A 24,338-nucleotide genomic window follows, 5' to 3' on the forward strand; every position below is an offset into this window, starting at 1 on the left:
CGGGGCGCGGGGGGCGCAAATTAAAGGGCACTCCTCCTGCACTATAAAAGGCTGCCATTTTGCAGCACTCCTTCTTGACAAATGGATCTTTGGAGAGAGACCAAGGTAGATAGCTTTCTGCTTTGGCCCAACACTAGGACAGGTACTTCTGGCTTCAGGCCCCAGCTTTCAAAAAGTTTTTGCCTTCATTGACATCTCATTGTTTGCCAGCATATTATGGGGGCTGCAATGGGTGTCAACGCTGGCTTTCTCAATTACATCCAAAGGGCTCACAGACGCCGTGAGAGAGTGGCAGCCCTGGCTAGACGGAGAGGGGGCAACAGGCGTCGGCAAAGGAGGCCTTACCCACCCAGGGTATACCGCCAGCAGTTCTCCTATCTCAACATGTCTGACGAGCAGTGTGTTCGGAGGCTGCGATTCAGAAGGGAGGTGGTCACAGAGATCTGCCAGCTGCTTGGCGGTGATCTGCAGCCACAGCTGAGGAGCAGGACGTCTCTGTCAGTGGCAGTGAAGGTGACGGTGGCTCTCAACTTCTATGCCACCGGCTCCTTCCAATCCGCTACTGGGGACATTGCCAACATCTTCCAGTTCGCCGTGCATTGCTGCATCCGCCAGGTGACCAATGCCCTTTTCAAAAGGAGACATCAGTTCATCTCCTTCTCCATGGCCCTTGCCAAGCAGCAACAGCGTGCAATGGGCTTTGCAGCATTCGCAGGCTTCCCCATGGTGCAGGGCGCCATTGACTGCACGCATGTGGCTTTGCGGGCACCTCTGGAGAATGCCGAGGATTACCACAACCGGAAGGGCTACCATTCGCTGAACGTCCAGCTGGTGTGTGACCACAGGCAGCTCATCCTAGCTGTCAATGCCCGCTTTCCAGGCAGCAGCCACGATGCCTTCATCCTGCGACAGACTTCTGTGGCAGACATGTTCCAGGCACAGCCTCACCCACGAGGATGGCTTATCGGGGACAAAGCCTATCCTTTGTGTACCTGGCTGATGACCCCACTCCGTGCGCCCAGCACCCCTGCTGAAGAGGGATACAACGAGAGCCATCAAGCGACCAGGGACATCATCGAACAAACAATCGGCGTCCTGAAGCAACGGTTCCACTGTCTGGATCGTTCCGGTGGAGCCCTACAGTATTCGCCGGAGCGAGTCTCCCATTTTGTGGTCGTTTGCTGCATGCTGCACAACCTGGCTATCCGCAGGACTCAGGCACTGCCACCAGAGATTGGAGGACCACCTCAGGAGGAGGAGCAGGAGGAGGAGGAGGAGGACCAGCACAGGAGGGAGGCACAAAGTGCAAGGGCCGCCCGTCGCCAGCTTATTGAACGTCGGTTCTAGGCCCCCTCTCAGGGAATGGCTTGTGCCAATGTCAGCAGATGAATGTAGCTGCTCCACAAGCCCTCAGCCGAGCAGGGCAACCAGGACTTAACCAAAAAACCATGCACACTGCAATTTAACAACAATAATTTATTGAAAACCTCTGCCCTTCCCACATTACATGCTCATGTGGAGAAGCCCCCTCCAAAAACACAAAACTACCAGTCTCGGCCTTACAAAAAGAAAGAAAGACACCAGTCTCGGCCTTACAAAAAGAAAGAAAGACACCAGTCTCGGCCTTACACAAAAACAACTGCACCAGTCTCGGCCTTACAACAAGCACCAGGCATTTGTGCATACCTCTACTTTTTGCCCTGCGAGGGCGATGCCTTGCGTATCCTTGCCTGGCCCCTGCCCGCTCTGCTGCTCCTCCTCAATGGGAGCCCAGTGGCTGCAGCAAGGCTGGGGGAAGGCTGCTGAGGGGCAGATGGCGAGACGGCAGATGCCCTTGGGGGTCGGCCTGCACCAGCTCTGGCCTTGGAGTGGCCAGCTACTGACTGCTCCAACTCTGGCTGGGTGGCAGCAGTCTGTCCAGCAGCTCGTGGCAGCTGCAATGGCAGAGTGGCAGTGTCGGCTGCAGGAATGGTGGCAACCTGGCAGATCGCAGGTGCTCGCTGGTCGCCTGAGACATTGGCACTCGCACGGGCCAGCACTGCAGCATGCGCAGCAAACAGCTGAAGAACAGACTGCTGGGCTGCTGCAGCACGGCGGGTGCCCTGGCGATGCCTGGCTGATCCAGCGAGGGTGGCAGCAGTTAGTGCCCGTGTGGCCCTGGTCTGTGTCCGCATGACACCAGCCAGTGAATGGACGGCACGACTGAGCACTTGGCTAGAAGCCGACTGTGCTGCCGCGAAGTCCTGCAGACTCCTGGCCTGTGCTGCTGCGATGTCCTGCAGACTCCTGGCCTGTGCTGCACTGAATTGTTGCAGACTCCTGGCCTGTGCTGCACTGAATTGCTCCAGACTCCTGGACTGTGCTGCCCCGAATTCCTGCACACTCCTTGCCAGTGATTCTATGGAGTCAGGCATCCTTGCCACTGCAGCCATGAGCTCAGTGTGCCTGCGCTCAGCCTGGACAGCCATTTCCTCTAGGAGGCGCACCTCCTCTGCGCTGACCGTCGCAGGACTGGAGGCTGCACTCACCCTCTGGGGAGAAGTCCGCCCAGCTTCCCCACCCCTCCCGCGTTGCTGCAGGCCGCTGGGCCCCGGAGCTTCACTCTCCTCCGACCCGTCCCCCCGGCTCCCCTCCAGGGAAGACGTGTCCCCTACATCGCCAGGGGCTGGCGCGGCTGAGGGTGGCACTGATGGGCCGGCTTCCTCTTCCTCCTCCTCGTCTTCCGAAGGGCTGACAGTGGCAGCTTGAGGGCCCGCCTCCTCACCTGGCGAGTCACCATCTGAAAGCAGGAAGGCACAAGAGTAGCTTTAGAGTGAGGACAGGGCGGCAGCGAGGGAGGCATGAGTGGTGCCATTCACCGCATTGGTCGGACAGTGGCAAAGGATGCTGATCTGATGCGCAAGTGGAACGAGAGAGGTCCAAAAGGTGATGCCCTTACCATTGGTGCCCAGAACAGGGTCGGCATCTCCACTGGCGACGGGGCCAATCAGCCGGCCCACCATAATGCGCTCCACACGCTGGTCGAGGTCGGAGAGCTCTTTGAGGTCAGGACGGCCTCCCCCGGTCTCAGTTCGGTTGCGCTGGTTGTGCGCCACCTTGGCCTGCAAGAGAAAGGACGGCCTCTAAGTACAGTGTGAAGCCCTGATCTTGTCTGCACTGCCTCCCATGGTCGAATAGCTTCTCCAGTGTGTAGCCCTGATCTTGTCTGCACTGCCTCCCATGGTCGAATAGCTTGTACAGTGTGTAGCCCTGATCTTGTCTGCACTGCCTCCCATGGTCGACTAGCTTCTCCAGTGTGTAGCCCTGATCTTGTCTGCACTGCCTCCCATGGTCGAATAGCTTCTCCAGTGTGTAGCCCTGATCTTGTCTGCACTGCCTCCCATGGTCGAATAGCTTGTACAGTGTGTAGCCCTGATCTTGTCTGCACTGCCTCCCATGGTCGAAGAGCTTGTACAGTGTGTAAAGTGCTGAATGTGCAAGTGATTTTCATGCCAGACCCATAGCTGCTGGATGAGGGCTGGCCATTAGGGCTTTCAGGTCCCTTTGCCCATAAAGTGAGGTGCACATGCAAGGATGAGGAGGACACTGGAAAGGGTACTCACCCTGACAACCCGAGTGAGGTCGTTGAACTTCTTCCGGCATTGCACAGGAGTCCTGGCAACCACGCTGTTGGAAGACACCCTGTTTGAGACCTCCCTCCAGGCTTTCCGGTAGGCGCTGGGCAGCGGCCTCTTGCCACCTTCTGGGAAAAGAACATGGCGCCTGCGCTCCACTCCGCCAACCAGCAGCCTCAGGTCACCGTCGCTGAAGCGCTGCGCTCTCTCCCTGGCCTTCTCCATAGCCCTGGGCGTTGTGCAGGTGAAGCTGAAGTGGTCAGGCCTAGGTTGAGGGCTGCAGTGTGCAGGGCGTGGCAGGCAAACAAATCCACCCTCCCCCTTTAAGAGCTGTCCGGTGCCAGAGTGTCTGCCGTCAATCAGCAACTCGCCGCACCTGCGCTGCGCCCGGCCTCGGGGGTATCGCTCAGCACCGCCGGCTTAGCGCCTAAAGATAGTCGTGCATCGCCTGTTTTAGCGCAGCAGCAACCTTTTGGGGCGATGCGACTGAATATCGGCGAAGGGGGCGCGACTTTGCGCCGGGCGCAAACTTTAGCGGCCGCCCGACTTTACCACCCCAAAAATGGCTATACTGAATTTCTAGGCCATTATCTGGTCATTATCACATTGCTGTTTGTGGGAGCTTGATGTGCGCAAATTGGCTGCCGTGTTTCCTACATTACAACACTGACTACAGTTCAAAAAGTACTTCATTGGCTGTAGAGCGCTTTGGGACATCCTTAGGTCATGAAAGGCACAGTATTAAGATAGCATCACTGCTATCAAAGGAGGGAGATTTAAATTACAGTGCAAAATAATATCCATCTCCTTTACCGCTGGCATAGTAGCTCCAAGATGCATTGCAGCTTCTTACCAAACTTACTTTGACAGCACTTCCAAGCCAAGCCACCTCTACCTCTGAGAATGTCAACAGAAGAAATGTGCTGGGAACATATTGCCTTTGGTTTCCTTCCAACTTACACACCATCGTGACTTGGACGTATATCACCATTTCTTCATTATCGCTGGGACAAAATCTTGGAATTCCCTACTTAAACCCATCATGGAAGCACTTTCGCCACAGAGGCTGCAGCGTTCGAAGGAGAACATATGAACATATGAAAATGACGGGCAGGAAAAGACCAGCTGATCCATCAAGCTTTCCCCATACCACAATGGCTCGAATATCATGGCTAATCACTCCATCCCTCCCCATTCCCCCTCACACCCATTCCACAGCATGTAATCTCCTGGGAGAGGCACAATAACAGAAAAAGCCCAGGGCCAATAAGAGAAAAAGTAGTCTGTAAAATTCCTCTCTGACCCCCCTCAAGTGATCAAAACCAGTCCAGGAGCTCACATGGACCAAGTGGTACCTATAAGGACATTGGGGGAAAAATTCAGTATCGCCCCGTTTTTGGGGCGCGATTATCGGCCATGCGCAAAGTTTAGCGTCTGGCGCTAATTATCGCCTCCAACTGCAAACTTGGCTTTTATCGCTCCCGGAGTTGATTGGAGCGCTAAATCAGGCGCTACACACCTCTCTTAAGGCGCAAAGGCCGAGGAGCGAGGCACTAACTCAGAGCGCGGGCGCAGCGCAGGTGCTGTCAGTTAGCGATGGAACACAGACACACTGGTGCCAGACAGTTCTTAAAGGGGAGGGTCGATCTTGCTCTCGAGCCACACCCTGCTCATTGGAGCCTTGAATCTCGGCCTGGAGAGACCTGTGCCTAAATCTTGCAGCCAAGGACTATGGAGAGGGCCAGGGAGTGAGCACAGCGCTTCAGCAAGTGGGCCTTGGAGGCTCTGGTTGGTGCGGTGGAGCGCAGAAGATCAATACTGTACCCAGAGAGTGGCAGGGGGCCTTTGCTGCGCGATTATAAAAGAGTGTGGAGGGAGGTGGCACAGAGCGTCTCCTCCAGGAACATGGTGCCCAGGACCCATACTCAATGTAGAAAAAATTTCAACAACCTCACTCGGGTCGTCAAGGTGAGTGGCCTTTTTTCAATACCTCTCCATCCCTCTATCTCAACCTCACTCTATGGCCAGAGGGTCTTAAAACCCCAATGCCCAACACTCATCCTCTCATGAGACACACACGCACATTCCACACTTTGCATACAGTAAGGGCTATTCACCTATGGGAGGCACATCAGGGAAGACCATGGCTGTATATTTACTCAGACACTGCCCTTTTTCTTGCAGGCCAAGCTACTTCATAATAGGAGACAGCAGCAATGGACAGGTGGAGGGCGGCCTCAGCTGCAACCCCTCAGCGATCTTGAGGCGCGCGTCCAGAGGATTGTGGCAAGCCAGGTGATCGGTCCCGTCACCACTGGAGACGCCGACCCCATTCTGGACAGCAATGGTAAGGTCATCACCTTTTTGTCCTCTCTCCTTCCACTTGTCCCTCACAACACAAGCCTTTGACACTTTCAATCCAACTTACTAAATCGCTGCACTCATTCCTCCTTACTACCACCTGATTCACCAGCTGAGGAGATGGGCCCTCAAGCTGCCAGTGGAAGTGAAGCTGCAAGTGAGGAGGAAGATGAAGCCAGAGCATCAGCGCCACCCTCTCCCAAGGAAGCCCATGCCCACACTGGGAACACGCCTTCCCTGGAGGGGAGCAGGGGGGAAGGGTCTGATGAGGGTGAAGCTCCAGGACCCAGCGGGCTGCAGCAACGCGATGGGGGTAGGGAAGCTCGGGGGCCTTCTCCCCGGAGGGAGAGGTATGCCAGTGAGTCCTACTGCACTGGACGTAGAGGAGGAGTGGCTGATCGCTGAAATGAACACCCAGGCAGTGGACATGCACACTGAGCTCATGGGTGCAGTGGGAAGGGTGCCCAAATGCATTGAATCACTGACAAGGAGTGTGGAGCATTTTGCTGTAGCACAGGCGGATGCCACGCAAATGTTTAGTGCTGCAATTCAGTCACTGGCTGCCGTGACCCCATCTCTGACTGCTCTCATGCAGACTCAGATTGAGGCCACGCGAGCACTGAATGCTGCGATCCTCGCTGGTTCGGACACATTTCCCCGGGGCTCTCACCGCGCCGCAGTAGGGCAGCAATCTGTGCTCCAGCAGATTGCTCTGGATGCAGAAGTGCTGCCTCGAGGGAAAGCCAGTGTGTCGGTCGAGCAGGGAGTTGCTGTCCACTCTCAAGATGACAGCATTCCTGCTGCCACCACTGTCACTTCTCCATTGCACTTGCCACCGCCTGTAGGACAGACTGCTGCTGCCCATGCAGAGTTGGTGCAGTCTGCAGCCGGGCCCTCCGGGGCCAGAGCTGGTCGAGGCCGTCCTTCAAGGGCATCTGCAGTCTCAGGTTCTGACAATCAGCAGCCTTCCAGCAGCCTTGCTGCAGCCACTGGGGTCCCATTACGGAGGAACAGTAGGGTGGGAAGAGGGGAAGTGCGCTAGGGAAGAAGATCACCCTCGAAGGGCAAAACGTAGGAGGTGTGACAAAATGTTGGTCATTTTTTTATTAAAGGCCGAGGTTCGTGGTCAAACTTTTGTTTAGTGTTTTGGACATTATCTCCAGGTTGTGAGAACCAGTTATGTTAATGACTGTTATTGCATCTTGACCGAACAGTAATGAATAGAGGAGACGGAATGTACCTTTTACTATTTACTGAGTGAATGGGTGGACATTACAGCACATTGTCTGCATGGCAGAACCCAAAACTGAAGGTGAAAGACAAAGTAAAACCGAGCCCCCCAGCACCCCCTTCAGGTAACACCCGGGAACTGGGACAAACTTAATTGAAGCAAAACTCAAAACACAACAACTGTCTTTTTGTGTTTCTTTCTAGTAGTTTGTCATGAGGAAATGACACACACAGAGTTTGTAAAATAAATAAGTTTTTGTATCATAATGTACATGTTTGGTCTTTGCAATCATTGCTGCCTTGGCCAGCTTAGGGGTTACGGGTTGGTTTCATTCATGTTGTTCTCAGTGGCAGAAGCCATTTCCTCAGCAGGGGCCTAGAAGCGGCTTGCTATCAGCCATTGACGGACGGCCCTTCCAGTTTCTACATAGTGGGCCTCCCTCCCGCCTTGGTGCTGCTGATGATCATCCTCCTCCTCTTCCTCCTCCTCCTCCTCTGGTGGTGCTCCAAGGCCTGGTGGCATTGCCTGGGTCCTGAGGATTGCCAGGTTATGCAGCATGCAGCACACAACAACGAAGAGGGAGACTCGCTCTGGCGAGTACTGCAGGGCTCCTCCAGAATGGTCCAGGCCAGCGGAACCGTTGCTTGAGCACGCCAATTGTGTGCTCAATGATGTTCCTGGTAGCTAGATGGCTCTCATTGTACCGCAGCTCAGCAGGGGTGTTGAGCGTACGGAGCGGCGTCATCAGCTAGGTGCACAGTGGATATCCCTTGTCCCTGAGAATCCAACCACCTGGGTGATGTGATGCCTGGAAAAGTTCTGCCACAGTAGTCTGGTGCAGTATGTATGCATCATGGCTGCTGCCAGGATAACAGGCATTGACAGCGAGTATCAGCTGTCTGTGGTCACAGACCAACTGCACATTTAAGGAACGGAACCCCTTTCGGTTGCGGAAATCCTCTGCATTCTCATGCAGAGCACGCAAAGCCACATGCGTGCAGTCAATGGCGCCTTGCACCATGGGGAAGCCCACTTACCTCGCAAAGCCCATAGAGCACTAATGCTGCTTGTCCGGGGTCATGGGAAAAAAGATGTACTCTCGTCTCCTTTTATAGAGGGCATTTGTGACCTGACAGATGCAGCAATGGGCTGCGAACTGGGAGATATTGGCAATGTCCCCAGTAGCTGATTGAAATGAGGCAGTGGCATAAATGTTGAGAGCCACTGTTATCTTCACTGCCACCGACAGAGACGTCCTGGTCCTCAGTTGAGGCTGCAGATCTGACTGCAGCAGATGGCAGAGCTCAGTGACCACCTCCTTGCTGAAGCGCAGCCTTCGCAAACACTGCTCCTCAGACATATTAATGTATGAGAATTGTTGGCGAAATACCCTGGGAGGGTAAGGTCTCCTGTACAGAGGCCTGTTGGCCCTCCTCCATCTGGCCATGATTGCCACTCACTCTCTGCGTCTCTGTGGCCTCCGATTCTGTTGGCGCAGGACGACGCCCCCAATCAGTGCAGCCCCCATTGTCTCCTGGCAATCAAAGTAATGAAGGTCAAAAACCAAAGTACCTGCAAAGTGATGCTCAGTAGCCAAAACTACTTCACACAGCGTTGACTCAATGCAGAAGTCTCTCTTTTTCTCTCTCAAAATCTCTCTCTCTCTCTCAGAACGAGTGGTGCAAAAATGTCTACCACACAAAAAGCCAGGAAGAGGTCCCCTTTAAATAGCGTCTCCCCACCCCCCCCACCAGCCCCATAGCAACTGGGAAGCATTCCAGTCTACCTGTCGTTGGTTGCACCAGGCGGAAAGGAGGGGGGGCGCCACTCAATTTCCGTTCCGGGGCGCCCCAAGGGCGTTGCACACTCGAATGACGTCAAGATCTGTGTGCGCAGGAGATCGGGGCGGTATTGTTTAGCGGCGCCGCAAAATGTCCGGTCAATTTCGCAAGAGGCGCAGATATCGCCGCGTCCGGGCGTTCGTTGCTTTGCGCCCCATTAGCGCCCTCTTAAGGCGCTAATGGGAGGCGCAAACCAACTGAATTTTTCCCCCATTTTGCCTTCTATATGATGTCATCTCTGGCGCAGTCAGGAACTGATCCAGCTCCATCTTGAAATCATGCAGAGAGTCAGAATCCAGCACACACCAGCCGGCAAGGCATTCCAGAGGGTCACTACATTCACTACCAAACATCTAACCTATTTCTACTCTTACTTAGTTCAAACTCATGTCCCCTGGTTTTCCCCAATCTGTTAAACTGGAATAATTTATCAATAAGGACGCTATCCAGCCCTTTAATTATTTTAGAGACCTCTATCAGGTCACCTCTAAATCTACGCTGCTCTAAAATAAATAGACTAAGGTCCTTGAGCCTATCTGAGTAGCTGAGGTTCTTTAAGCTAGGAATCATTCTTGTAGCTCTCCTCTGGACCTTTTCTAAGGCCACTATGTCACCCACCATGTGGGGGGACCAAAACTGGGCACAGTACTCTAGATGTGGTCTGACCAGCAATCCGTATAGTGTCAAAATGGTGTCCTTTGATTTATACTGAATGGTTCCATTAATATAAACCAATACTTTATTAGCTTTAGCTACAGTTTCTCTACAGTGATCTGTGCACAATAACACTAAGATCTTTTTCTTTCTCGACCTCTTTCACGATTGTGCCCTACAAATTATGCGTGTATTCTGTGTTGGCCCGACCAACATGCATGACACTACATTTATCTAAATTAAATGCCATTTGCCAATGTGTGGCCCACTCCCCTCGCACATCTAAATCTTTTTGGATTTGATTGCACTCGTCTACTGTCTTAAACCTTGCACAGATTTTGGTGTCATCTACAAACTTACTTACCATACTCCCAACACTGCTGTCCAGCTCATTAATAAAGACCGTGAAGAGCAGCGGGCCTAGGACCGATCCCTGGGGGACGCCACTAGTAACTGAACCATGTCTGTTAACTACAATTTCTTGGCTGTGGAATTAGAGCCAATTCCTAATCCAACATTTCAAATTTCTATTGATACCACAAGATTCCATCTTGTGAAGTAAACTAGTGCAAAGTACCTTATCAAAGGCTTTCTGAAAGTCCAGATAGACAATTTCTATCAGGTTTCCCTCATCCACTGCTCTAGTGATTTCATCAAAAACTCGATCAAATTTGTTCAGCATAACCTATTTTTTCGGAAGTCGTGTTGTGAATTTCTAATGGCTCCCTTGCTTTCCCAGTGATCATAAAGGGCATCTCTTATGATCCCTTGTAGCATCTTCCCAATAATGGATGTCAGGCTGATAGGCCTATAGTTCCCTGGCTCTGATTTGTCCCCTTTTTTGAAAATAGGAACTACATGAGCTAGCTTCCAGTCTAAGGGAACTATCCCTGACTCTATTGAACTATTGAAGATATGGGAAAGGGGCTCACAGAGCACCTGGCCCTTCTCCTTAATCACCCTTGGATGGATATTATCCAGACCTGGAGCCCTATCAATTTTGGGCTTCCCTAATCTATCCAAAATGATATTTCTATTTATTTTAATACTAACAATTCTATTCAATACTAAGCACCCCAGCTTTGGAACATAAGCATCATCTACAGGAGTATAGACTGATGCAAAATCGTCATTCAGCAGCTCTGCCATAACCTGAGAATCAGTTTGAATCTGCCCTACGGTATTCTTTAGTGGCCCTATGGTCCTTAATAGTCTTTTGACTTCTGACCTAGCTAAAAAAAGCTTTTGCTATTACTCCCACAATTACACACCATTTTCTTTTCCAGAGATCTCTTGGCTAACCTTATGGCTATTTTCTCTTCCTTAATTGCAGGTGATTAGAAGATCTATCACCTTCTGAGGGTAAAAAGGAATGGGCAGGAAATCTGGCCTCATCAGCATTGCCTACAGCCTGAGAACAGATAAATAAATAAAATAGAATGTTTGGATCTCCTCATAAACACCCGAACCTTGTCCAATTTAGATCTTCTCAGTATTGGGGTAGCCTGTCCTTTAACAAATGCAGCTTATGTAGTGAGGACTGCCATTTTACATATTTTGAATGTGTTTCAGTCTTCATAACAGTAAGTGCTAAGTGAGTGAAAGCCAATTGCATCTGGGATCCTATTGCAGATCTCAGATAATGTGAGTCTACAGCACAGAACGACTCATGATCCAAAACTGCCTAGCACTAACAGGATCAGTTTATGAATTTGCATACCAGCTGCTGAGCCATGCCCACTGTGAGTGTATATCAGGGGTAATTCCCCAATCCTATCTTGTGGGGAAACTGCACTTCAAGGGATTGCAGGTCAGAGATAATGTCCCACTGGGAACGTGCAATAGTGAAATTACCCCCATCGGGAATCCAAGTGTGCTCGCGCCCCCCAACCCGTTATTCTGTCTGAATAGGCGGTAAAACATGGGGAATGTGCAACCAAAATCCCAGTAAGCACTCCTGGTGGGTGAAGTTCTGTGCATGGAGTGCAAATTCATCAAATTAATCACTTAGTAGTTCACCTTACAAAGCAAGGGTGGCTGGTGTGGGAAATGAAAACAAATACTTACTTTGGTTCCCTTGCCCTTCCAACAAGGGGGAAGGGTAAGGGAACCAAAGCAAGGGCTCCTTGGTTAACGAGGGAGATAGAGAAGATGATGAAACAAAAAAATTGGGTGCATGATGCATGTCAGATGAATTCTTCAAGGGAGAACCAGACCAAATACAATAAGTTGAGACAGGAAGTGAAGATGAAAATAAGATTGGCAAAGAGAGAATATGAAAGTAGAATGGCAGTTAACATAAAAGGGAACCCAAAAATCTTCAACCGGCATGTAGTAAGAGGCAGGGTGGGGCCTATTAGGGACAAAGAAGGTGTTATATGCTTAGAGGCACAGGGCAAGGCTAGAATACTCAATGAGTACTTTGTATCAGTGTTTACTACGGAGGTGGATGCTGACAAAATATCGGTAGAAGCAGAAAACTTAGAAGCAATGGAAGGGGTGAAAATTGATAGGATGTACTAGAAAGGCTGGGTATGCTTAGAGTGGACAAGTCACCTGGTCCAGATGGCTTGCATCCCAGATTGCTAAGGGAATTGGGGGAGGAGATAGTGGAAGGGCTTGCCATAATTTTCCAATCTTCCCTAGATGTGGTGGAGGTGCCTGAGGATTGGAAAGTGGCAAATGTGACACCATTGTTCAAGAAAGGGTGTAAGGACAATTCTAGTAACTACAGGCCGGTCAGTTTAACATCAGTGGTGGGTAAAGTTTTAGAAACAATAATCAAGGAAAAAATGAATGGGCTCTTGGAGAGGTTTAAGCTAATTAAAGAAAGCCAACATGGATTTCTAAAAAGGCAGATCATGTTTGACTAATCTAATTGAATTTTTTGATGAAGTAACAGGGAATGCAATGGATGTTGTCTACATGGATTTTAGGAAGGTGTTGACAAAGTACCACACAGAAGGCTGGTTAACAAAATTGAGGCTCATGGAATAGGTGGGCCAGTGGCAGCTTGGATAAGGAATTGGCTCAAGGATAGAAAACAGTGAGTTATGGTAAATGGCTGTTTTTCAGACTGGAGGATGGTAGACAGTGGTGTTCCCCAAGGGTTAGTGGTCACTGCTTTTTTTGATATATATAAATTACCTGCATATTGGAATACAGAGTCAGGGGGGAAATTCATTTGCTTTGCGCCTCCCGTTAGCGCCCTATGTGGGCGCTAATGGGGCGCAAAGCAACTAGTGCCCAGGTGCGGTGATGTTTGCGCCGCTCGTGACATTGACCAGACATTTTGCGGTGGCGCTAAACACTACCGACATGAACTCCTGCGCCTGTAGAGCGTGATGTCAGTCGAGCGTGCAATGCCCCGGTAGCACCCCGGATATTGAGTGGCGCCCCCTGCCTTACCGCCTGCCGCTAGCAACGACAGGTTGAGAGGAGCATTTTGCAGTCGGGAAGGGACTGGGGGAGCGCTATTTAAAGGCAACCGCTTCCTGCCTTTTTTTGTCTGCGACATTTTTGCACCACGTATTCTGAGAGAGAGAGGGACTTCTGGAGAGATTCAATGCTGTGTGAAGGAGTTTTGGGTACTGAGCAGCACTTTGCAGGTTCATTTTGAATTGACCTTCCTAGCATCAATTTAGAAGAGACTATGGGGACTGCACTCGGAGCTCTTTCCCTGGGCCTCTCCATTGTTCTTTCCAGCAGATTTGATGTACAGGTCACTCCAGGCCGAGATTCAAGGCTGCAATGAGCAGGGTGTGGATGGAGAGCAAGATCGACCCTCCCTTTAAGAACTGGCTGGCGCCAGTGTGTCTTTGTTCCATTGCTGACTGACATCACGTGAGCTTCGCCAGCGCTCTGAGGTAGCGCCTCGCTCCTCAGTGTTAGCACCTTAAGAGAGTGTGTAGCACCTGATTTAGCGCTCCAATCACCTCCAGGAGCGATAGAAGCCAAGTTTGCAGTCGGAGGCAATAATTAGCGCCAGGCGCTTAACTTTGCGCTCAGCCGATAATTGCGCCCCAAACGGGGCGATACCGAATTTCTCCCTCTAGAATTTCTAAATTTGCTGATGACGCCAAACTTGGGGGTGTGGCAAACAGTGAGGATGATACCAATCAACTGCAGCAGGACATAGAAAGGCTAGCACAATGGGCAGATAAATGGCAGATGGAATTTAATACAGAGAAGTGTGAGGTGATGCATTTTGGCAGAAGGAACAGGGAGAGGCAATATACACTTAATGGCACAGTTTTAAAGTGTTCAGGGACAGAGAGACCTGGGAGTTAATGTGCATAGGTCCCTGAAGGTGGCAGGACATATTGAGAGAGTGGTTAGCAAAGCATATGGGATTTTGGGCTTCATAAATTGAGGTATTGAGTACAAAAGAAGAGAAGTTATGCTGAACCTTTATAAAGCACTGGTTAGGCCACAACTGGAGTATTGCGTCCAGTTCTGGTCACCAGGAAGGATGTGTAGGCCCTTGAGAGGGTGCAGAGGAGATTTACCAGAATGGTGCCGGGGATGGGGGATCTTAGCTACAAGGACAGGTTGGAAAAGCTGGGATTGTTTTCATCAAAGCAAAGGAGGTTGAGGGGTGACTTGCTAGAGGTGTACTAGATTATGATGGGCTTGGACAGGCTAGATGGTGAAAGGCTGTTCCCACTAGTTGATGGTACAAGGACTAGGGGACACAGATTTAAGGTTTTGGGCAAGAGATACAGGGGAGATGTGATAAAACTTTTTTATGCAGTGAGTGGTGAGGACCTGGAACTCACTGCTGACGGAAGTGGTGGAAGCGGAGACACTCAGGGCTAAAAATTCAGTTTGGGACGCCAAGCTCGCCTGGGCGCCGGAATTACCGCTGCGCGCGGAGCCACTTGCGCCATCCGGATATTCAGTTTCTGCGCCCCAAATGGAAGCGGGCCGTTAAACGAGGCTTTCCGCGCCCCGCTTGGGGCTCTGAAACTGAATATCGGCGCGCTAAGGGCCGCAGCGCCACACGCTGCGGCACGGCACGCTGCGGTACTGTAGGCCTTCCTCCCACTGTTAAGGGGGAGGTGCCTGCAACAGCGCGATCCCCGCTCGCGAGTGCCGGCAAATGAGCCCGGCACCAAGGAGAAGTGCCGGGCTCTCGGGAAACAGCTGGCAATGCCGCGGGGGGGGGGGTGTAGGAGGCCGGGGACGGAGGTGCGGGCAGGCGGGCGCCGAAAAAGCGGCCGGCCGCACCTCCACCTTAACTAGCGCCACTACCGCCACAGGTAGGCCCCTGTGTACCGGTCGCTATTTGCGGCCGGCGCTGAAGAGGCGGGCGTGACCAAATATGGCCATCGGGGCGATAGCGGGGCGCTGCGCACACCGATGACGTCATCGATGGTGGCGCAGCGCTACAGGCTAACGCCGCCATTAGCGCCCCGCTAAATATCGCGGTAGGTGTGGCCAGTGGCGCAAAAGCCACTGAGTGCCCTCTTTGGGCGCAAACTGGTGGCGCAGGCCACTGAATTTCTGGGCCTCAATGTTTTCAAGGGGAGACTTGATAGGCACTTGAGGGAAATAAACTTGCAGGGCTATGGGGATAGAGCGGGAGATTGGGACTGACTGGATTGCTCTACAGAGAGCCGGCACGGACTCGATGGGCTGAATGGCCTCCTTCTGAGCTGTTATGACTCTATGACTTGTGATAACCTGAAACGAATACTTAATTTAGAACAGGAGTTTCAACAAATGTTCCTGAAACTGTCTCGCTATGAGTAACCAGTTTTGTGGCAATATAATACTGTTAACTGTAAAAGATATTAGTTAACATGTAGCACACAGCCCAGTCATATATCAGCTGATCGATGCGGTTAATAGTCTGAATAAACTAAGTGCTGAATTTTATATTTAATGTAAGTGTCAGCACAGTGTGGGTGTTGACGAGCTGTGCTTCAGGGAATCAGTATTCATGAGATCATTTATTGTGATACTTCCAGAGATGTTTGGGTAGAAAATGGCCTTCCTGTGCACATTACAAATCCGGAGACCATCTTCCTACCTACAGTAAAAGGAATAGGCATGAAAAGAAGAGAAAATCAATGGCTACTGATTTATTATTGACTGGTACATGAAGGAATGATTTTTCATAGGATGGATGTGCCAGCTATGTTGGCACAGTCTTAGTGGGTGGATTTCCTTATCAAGCCCATGGTGCTACAGTGAGATATTGGACAGGGTTCATGTGCCCATGAAATTGATAGGGACCTGGCACCAAGTGACCATCTGCCCAGTACTGACAGAAGGTCTCCACCCAAAACCTTTGTCCGTCTTTTCTTTTTACAGATGCTGACTGACCTGTTCTGTAGCATCAGCATTTGATGCTTTAATTTCAGATTTTGTTTATTCCTACTGCTTATGGATGGTGCAAGATCTAACAATAAGAAAGTAAGTTTTCCAAAGATGTGCAGTTAATATTTTCTTCAGTAGTGGGTATTGTGCAGTGCAGCGATCGTTGCAGTTCTGCCATCTTACATTCTGTACAGGCAGGTTTGTGGGGCATCTGATTGGTTTGGAATAATGGTGGCTGATTTTGAAAACTGCAGAATCACAAGGATTTTGCTGAATACAGCAACAGTTGTGCAACACAACCATGATTTGTACAATCTATTTTAATTCATGCTACCAACTATATATTAAGCTTTATTTTCAAAAACAACTGGAATAATATTGTTATGTGGCATACTTGAGCACAAAATCTAGGTTGACACTCCAGTGCAGTCCGGAGGGAGTGCCGCACTGTTTAAGGTGCTTTCTTTCAGATGAGACATTAAATCGAGGCCCCATCTACTCTCTCAGATGAATGTAAAAGATCCCATCACACGATTAGAAGAAGAGCTTGGGAGTTCTCCCCAGTGGGTTGGCCAATCCCTCAACCAACATCATTAAAGCAGATTATCTGGCCATTATCACATTACTGTTTGTGAGAACTTGCTGTGTGCAATTTGGCTGTTGCATTTCTTACATTACAACAGTGGCTACACTTCAAAAGTACTTCATTGCATGTAAAGTGGTTTGGAATGTCCTGAAGTTGTGAAATGCCATATATAAATGCAAGCTTTTCTTTCTTATTACAGCACACTATAGTATTGCCACTGATCCTGCTGGAGCTCTTCATTATACCTCACCAATATCCAAAACGAAGAACCGGGCTTCTCATCCTAGGAATTTTCTCCATTTCCTACTTGCTGTGGTAAGGACTGCACACAGACACATGAACATGAACAAATGGAAAAACAATGCATTTCCTTTCAAATTTTTTAAAATTCCAATCACGAAAATCTCTGTGCATATTTGATTTTTTTCCTTAACGAAAGCAACATCTTCCGTATGTCTTGAGGTCTTTCATTATATTGGCAGAGGCCACTTGTTTCTTCTAACCTCAGATTAATAAGGTTGGACATTATGGTAAATGTTCTGCTTCTGTGTGTGAAGCCTTTCCCTCTGGGATTGCATATCAGGAAGTCACTCTCGTGAAGTCCTAATTTTGTGTTGCAATGAATGGAAAATCTGGAGCTTTGTACTCTTAATTTCCTGATATATGCTGCTAGTAGCTAGGGCGTTGCATTGGGAGTACAAGTGCAGAAAACTGAAATAAAGAAACATTTGTTTGAAAGGAAGGCTCTGTTTTTATTTTAAACTGGTAGGAAGTATCTAGTCATGATGCTCCAGCCATCATGTGTGTGGGGCAGGCTTGATTTTCTGTCTGTCATTTTTGTATGCTCATAAATATAGATGAATAAAGGCTCTTCAGCCCATCTAGTTCACCTTCCATACAAGCCCATAGACCCCCCACCCAACCACCTCAAACGTCCTCTCAAATGACTCCAGACTTTTTGCCTCAACTACCCTAACCAGGAGCCCATTCCAGGTATTAAGCACTCTTGGTCCTGACATTATTTCCAAACATACCTCTATCAGTTTGTTACTATATCTGCCTTGTTCTGCAGTCAAGGTTCAACTTGAAATAATACACAGGATGAACCTTTTCTAATCCACTTGGTATCTTGAATAGCTCCAACAAGATGTATAAATTTATCTATCAAATTCAAACTAGGGTTGTTATTTCATAAATTTACTGACAAAACATAACATACTCATGTTTTCAATAAAATAAAGTAATGGAATCCATATAGTCAAACTCCTAATCCAAGCATAATGCTCCAACGTGTGTTCCATTCCCATTCCCCTCTGTTACACCAAAATTCCAACCAGTTACTACTTTTTGATGTAACAACAGAAAATGCTGGAAAAACTCAGCAGGCCAGGCAACATCCGTGGAGAGAGAAATAGAGTCAACGTTTCGGGTCGAAACCCTTCTGCAGAACTGAGAGAAAGGGCAGGAAATGAAACAAAAGGCAGTTTCATTTCCTGCCTTTTCTCTCAGTTCTTTAGAAGGGGTTCGACCCAAAATGTTGACTCTATTTCTCTCTCCACGGATGTTGCCTGGCCTGCTGAGTTTTTCCAGCATTTTCTGTTGTTATTTCGGATTTCCAGCATCTGCAGTATTTTGCTATCGTACTACTTTCTGATGATTTGATTCAGTAATTAAATTCTCTTTAATATTCTCTTTAATATAGGGTTCTATGGGTTTACTATGCGGCTGGAGCCTGGGTCTATCCCCTGTTGGGCCTATTTAATCGACTTGGCCTGGTGTTATTTTTCTCCGTGAGTCTTCTGTTGGTGGTATTCTTATATCTCCTGGGGGAGAGGCTCACCTTGTTAACCTGGGGTAAGTAAATATTCATCTATTACATTCACATGATGACAAATGACAGGGGTATAGATCTTCAGATACTCAAATCTTTTTCAACTTTTTCAGTCAGTGGTGCATCAAGATTTATGCTTGCAAGCAAGAATTTTCAGTTAACTAATGTTGTGAATTACAGCATGCATGCCGACCTAGAAAACTACCATAAGCTGACCAATAAATTCAAACAAAGCAAATCAAAACAGCCTTAATATAGTCTTTATAACACAAGAAGACAAAGGGGTAAATTTCTGTTTGCCTACCACCCCATTCACACTGTAAAGCGGGACAGCCGACAGCCGAAAATGAAAAAGAACCCTACCACTCAATGGCTGCCCGAGGCCCGCCCGACCTGATATTCAAGTGGGCCTCAAAATGGGCAGCCAGTGCCCCGGCTAGAAACAGGCAGGAGCCTTATTAAAATATTTAAATCTGGGCCCTATGCCATTTGTAGGACCCTGATGCGAGTTTAGTATTCCACTGGGCGTTGACCGGCCTAACCAGCGGTCCTTAAAGGGGTCGCTGCGGACAAATCCGAAAAAGCGCAAAAAAAGGCGTGCCACTGATTTATGTAGCACCCGGAGATTGTTCAATGCTCCTCCTAGCCCCACAAAAATCTTCCCACCCACTACTGGTAGCTCAGTGGCACCCCTGGGAATGCTTCCACCCCCACCCCCCCCATAATGTTTAACTTCTGGATCAGCTCCGCGAAGGAGCTGTCGGATTTCCCACTCGCTGAGTGCGTCAAACATAGAAACATAGAAGATAGGAGCAGGAGTAGGCCATTCGGCCCCTCCAGCCTGCTCCGCCATTCAATGCGATCATGGCTGATCATCCAAATTCAGTACCCTGTCCCTGCCTTCTCCCCATATCCCTTGATCCCCTTAGCCTTAAGAAATATATCCAACTCCTTCTTGAATATATTTAATGAATTGGCCTCAACTGTCTTCTGTGGTAGTGAATTCCACAGGTTCACCACTCTCTGGGTGAAGAAATTCCTCCTCATCTCTGTCCTAAATGGCTTACCCCTTATCCTTAGACTGTGACCCCTGGTTCTGGACTCCCCCGCCATCAGGAACAGCCTTCCTGCATCTAGTCTGTGTAGTCCTGTTAGAATTTTATAAGTTTCAATGAGATCCCCTCTCAACTTCCTAATCAAATTAAAATGAGTACAGTAGGACACAAGCTTGTTATATCATAAGCTGCAGGTACATCCACCAATCACGGTGAATGGTAGAAACTACTGACAGAAGATGTAAATGCAAACAGCAAGAGATTTATTTTCCAGTGAGGTCTGGAGGCTTGCTCGCTACAACTTGTCAAAGGCTTGTACTGAAAATAAAACCATTACACACGTTGATCATTAAACAAAACATTAAAATGCATAAAAACGTGGTTTTCAGGAACAGGCACAGGAAGCTGAATTCTTGGCTCTCAGATGAACCTAACTGTCCGTTTGGGGCTTGTAATCTATTATTGATTATTAATGCTGCTCCTCACATTTCCCTGTGGATGTTGACAGCTCCAATACAGATGGTGAGGACTCTCTCCACAGTTACTGTATGGTAACAACAAGCCCTTCACATATACAAACTGAAAAGAACCTTCAAAATTATAGAATAGAATTGTGAATCATAACAATCTATATTAAACATCATTGTGGTACACTGTGGTAAAAATCCTAAGTATGGGAATCGCATTATAATTTCTTAAATTATGTATAAATTATCACCATTCCAACCACATTCACAATTTTATTTGCAGGCCGTGAAAATTCCACAAGTGCAGTGACAAGAATGCTCAAAGAAAGCAATTAATGTACTTGGATGATCCTTATGTCGAAAAAGCAATTGCAAATAGTCTAGAAGTAAATAAACCTCCATTAAGTCTTCCAGGAAAACATTTTTTTTTAAAGCTGCATTTTAGCAGCTTATTTGTTAGATAGAACAAAGATTAAATTGTGGCGACACGCCACCACTGGACATAATCCGCTCACGGCGGCACGGACAGTCTAAGCAGAAGCCCCCAGCCGGGGGCCCTTTCCTCCAGCAACTTGTTTCCCGCAGGGACAGGCTGCCGGGAGCACTTCCTGTCTGGGGAGTATTTAAGTGGATGCGCGGGCTTTTCTAGTTCCTGTTTGCCATGTGGTTAGAATAAAGCAGTTGTGTTTTCAATAGCTCTGGTCTCGACTCCCACGTTTGCCGCGGTATCTCAACACTGGTGACCCCGACGCTCAGGACGAATCCTAAGCTAGCATGGCGGATACAAACGCAGTCACGGTTAAATTACCAGACTTTTGGGAGAACCTCGCCGAAGCCTGGTTCGTTCAAGCTGAGTCCAGATTCCGGCTGAAAGGCATTACAGTCGACGCCACGAAATACGACTACCTCGTCGCCTCGCTCACCTACGCTACAGTCCCCAAGGTTTGGGCAGCGCTGCAGGATCCACCAACGGATGGCAAGTACGAACATCTGAAGGCTGCGCTACTTAAAAAATTTCAAACGTCCTCTTACCAGCACCACTGCCAACTCCTGGACCTCCCCGGCCTTGGTGACGCTTCACCATCAGACCTGCTCTCCCACATGCTGTCCCTCTCAGACGACAAAAATCCCGGCGCCCTTTTTCGCACGCTTTTCATTCGGCAGCTCCCCGCCAGCATCCGCCCACTCATTGTGGAGTCTGGCTCCACGGACCTGAATGATATAGCCGAAAAGGCCGACCGGCTGCTCTCTGCACAGGCCGCTCGCGACGTCGCGCCCGACCTCACGGCAACGACCACGCGGTCTTCCCGGCCCGTTAGGCCCGACCGCCCTACCACTCCGGGTCACTGCTACTACCACACCCGTTTTGGCGCTAGGGCTCAACGCTGCACGCCGCCGTGTACCTTCAAAACCCCCCCCGCACCGGCCCCCGCGATGGCCGCGGGGCAGAAGGAGCCCCTACTGTACGTCACTGACGACAGAACCAACCGCCGATTCCTGTGCGACACAGGGGCCCAGCACAGCATCACCCCCACCTCCGCCCTCGAGATCCAACGTGGCACACGGGGTATCACACTGGCTGCAGCCAATGGCTCTGCCATCCGCACATATGGCACCCGCATGGTCACGCTCGACCTCGCGGGCCGCCGCTACCGCTGGGAGTTCCTCACAGCCAAGGTCCTCTGCCCACTCATCGGCGCCGACTTCCTACGCGCCCACGGCCTCCTCGCCGACATTCCGAGGCACCGCCTCGTCGACATCAACACTATGGCCCCCATCCCCGGCGCCTTTACCCCGGCCCGTTCGGCCGGCCTGACGACCTACTGCCTCGCCAACGCCACGGACGACTACTCGGCACTCCTAGCTGAGTTTCCCGCCCTCACTAACCCGACCTTTTTGGCCAAAGCCACAAAGCACGGTGTGGAACACTATATCCCCACCACCGGCCCCCCAGTTTCTGCCCACGCCCGCAGACTCAACCCGGCCAAGCTGGAAATCGCGCGGGCCGAGTTCGCCACCATGGAACAACTCGGCATCATCCGCCGCTCCAGCAGCCCTTGGGCCTCGCCCCTCCACATCGCCCCCAAGCCCGGCGGAGGCTGGCGCCCTTGCGGGGACTACCGCCGCCTCAACGACGCCACCACCCCCGATCGATACCCGGTGCCACACATCCAGGACTTCTCGGCCCGACTGGCCGGACGAACCGTCTTTTCCAAAGTCGACCTGGTGCGCGGTTACCACCAAGTCCCCGTACACCCCGCGGACATCCCCAAAACGGCCGTCATCACCCCATTCGGCCTGTTCGAGTTCCTGAGGATGCCCTTCGGCCTCAAGAATGCAGCACAGGCTTTCCAGCGCCTTATGGACTCAGTCCTCCGGGACCTGAACTTCCTATTCGTCTATCTAGACGACATTCTCGTGGCCAGCTCCTCCAAACAGGAACACCTCGAACACCTTCGCATCCTGTTCGGGCGCCTAGCCCAACACGGGCTCATCCTCAGCCCGGCGAAGTGCCAATTCGGCCTCACCGACATCGATTTTCTCGGTCACCACATCACCCCTGCTGGGGCCGTCCCCCTGCCCAACAAGGTGCAGGCCGTCCAGCAATTTCCCCGCCCCACAACCATCAAGGGCCTCCAAGAGCTCCTCGGGATGGTGAACTTCTACAACAGGTTCATCCCCAGAGCTGCAGCCCTCATGAAGCCCCTATACGACTCCCTCCGAGGAAAATCCGGCAAGATGGACGTAGCCTGGACCACTGACACGGCAGCCGCCTTCGACGCCACCAAAAACGCGCTCGCCGACGCCACTCTGCTCGCGCACCCGAAGGCCGATGCCCGGGTCGCGCTCACCACTGACGCCTCCGACCACGCGGCCGGGGCCGTGTCCGAGCAGTGGGTCAATGGCGCGTGGCAGCCACTTGCCTTCTACAGCCGCCAACTGCGCCCCCCGGAGGTCAAATACTCCACTTTCAACCGCGAGCTTCTCGCGCTCCACCTGTCGGTCCGCCATTTCAGGTTCCTCCTGGAAGGCCGCCACTTCACCGCGTATGTGGACCACAAGCCACTCACGTACGCGATGGCCAAGCACACCGAACCCTGGTCCGCTAGGCAGCAACGCCAGCTCGCGGCCGTGTCCGAGTTTACTACGGACATCCAGCACGTCTCCGGTAGAGACAACGTGGTCGTCGACTGCCTTTCCCGTCCCGCCGTCTGTGCGAATCACCTCGCGGTCGACTACGCACAACTAGCAGCGGCCCAGCTCACAGACCCAGACCTCCTCTCGGCGGCTACCAGCCTGCCAGGGCTACGCCTAGCCAAGGTCGCGCACGGGCCCGAAGCCACGGCAGTCACTTGCGACGTCTCACTCGGCCAACCCAGGCCGGTCGTCCCTGAGACCTGGCGCCGCCGCGTTTTCGACGCGCTCCACGGGCTCTCTCACCCGGGTTCCCGCGCATCCGTCAAACTCCTCTCCAAGCGCTTCGTCTGGCGCAGCCTCAGCAGAGATGTTCGGACTTGGGCCACCTCCTGCCTCGCCTGCCAATGGGCTAAGGTACAGCTGCACACCAAAGCACCCCTGGGAGACTTCGAGGTACCCAGCCGCCGCTTCGACCACGTACACGTCGACATCGTCGGTCCCCTGCCGCCATCGCAAGGCCAAACTTATCTCCTCACGATGGTCGACCGCTACACACGCTGGCCTGAGGCAGTGCCGCTGACCTCCACCACCACAGCCGACATCGCCAGGGCGTTCGTTAACACCTGGGTTGCGAGGTTCGGCGTACCGGCCGACATAACCTCCGACAGAGGCGCCCAGTTCACCTCTGAACTCTGGACGGCCACAGCACGCAACCTCGGGGTGACGCTCCACCGCACCACGGCGTACCACCCGCAGGCCAACGGGCTTTGTGAACGCTTCCACAGGTCACTCAAGGCCTCACTCCGCGCCGGCCTGCAGGACAGTACCTGGACTGACCGCCTACCGTGGGTGCTACTCGGCCTACGCACCGCGGTCAAGGAAGACCTCCAGTCCTCGGCAGCGGAGTTAGTCTACGGACAACCGCTGCGTGTCCCAGGTGAATTCCTCCCGGAGCCTAACAAGCCTTGGTCGGCCGAACAGCAGCGGCTCAACTCTTTCTCTTCCGCTCAGCAGTTCGCCCCACTTCCGGTCAACCGACACGGCGAACCCGCACCTCACGTCCCGCCAAATTTACAGCAGGCGCGCTTCGTCTTCGTGCGACACGACGCACACCGCGGGCCCCTGCGACCCCCGTACGACGGACCGTGTGAGGTACTACAAACCGGGGACAAGGTCTTCAAGCTGCGACTCGGCGACAGGGTCGACACAGTCTCCATCGACCGGCTGAAACCAGCA

At 51.2% G+C, this 24,338-nt stretch overlaps 1 protein-coding gene across 2 annotated transcripts in view; it reads left to right on the top strand.

The window, feature by feature from the left end:
- Positions 1-24,338, top strand: part of LOC147117647 (androgen-dependent TFPI-regulating protein-like) — a 224,877-nt gene that overhangs the window by 173,508 nt on the left and 27,031 nt on the right. For both annotated transcript variants that reach the window (XM_085988807.1, XM_085988806.1), the window contains 2 exons: positions 16,811-16,926; positions 18,314-18,465. In XM_085988807.1, the coding sequence (XP_085844933.1) occupies positions 16,811-16,926; positions 18,314-18,465 (268 nt within the window). The remainder of the gene's footprint in view (positions 1-16,810; positions 16,927-18,313; positions 18,466-24,338) is intronic.

The sequence above is a fragment of the Somniosus microcephalus genome, chromosome 5, assembly GCF_052327205.1.
Source record: "Somniosus microcephalus isolate GS21.2 chromosome 5, FLI_Smic_1.0, whole genome shotgun sequence".
Lineage (NCBI taxonomy): Eukaryota > Metazoa > Chordata > Chondrichthyes > Squaliformes > Somniosidae > Somniosus > Somniosus microcephalus.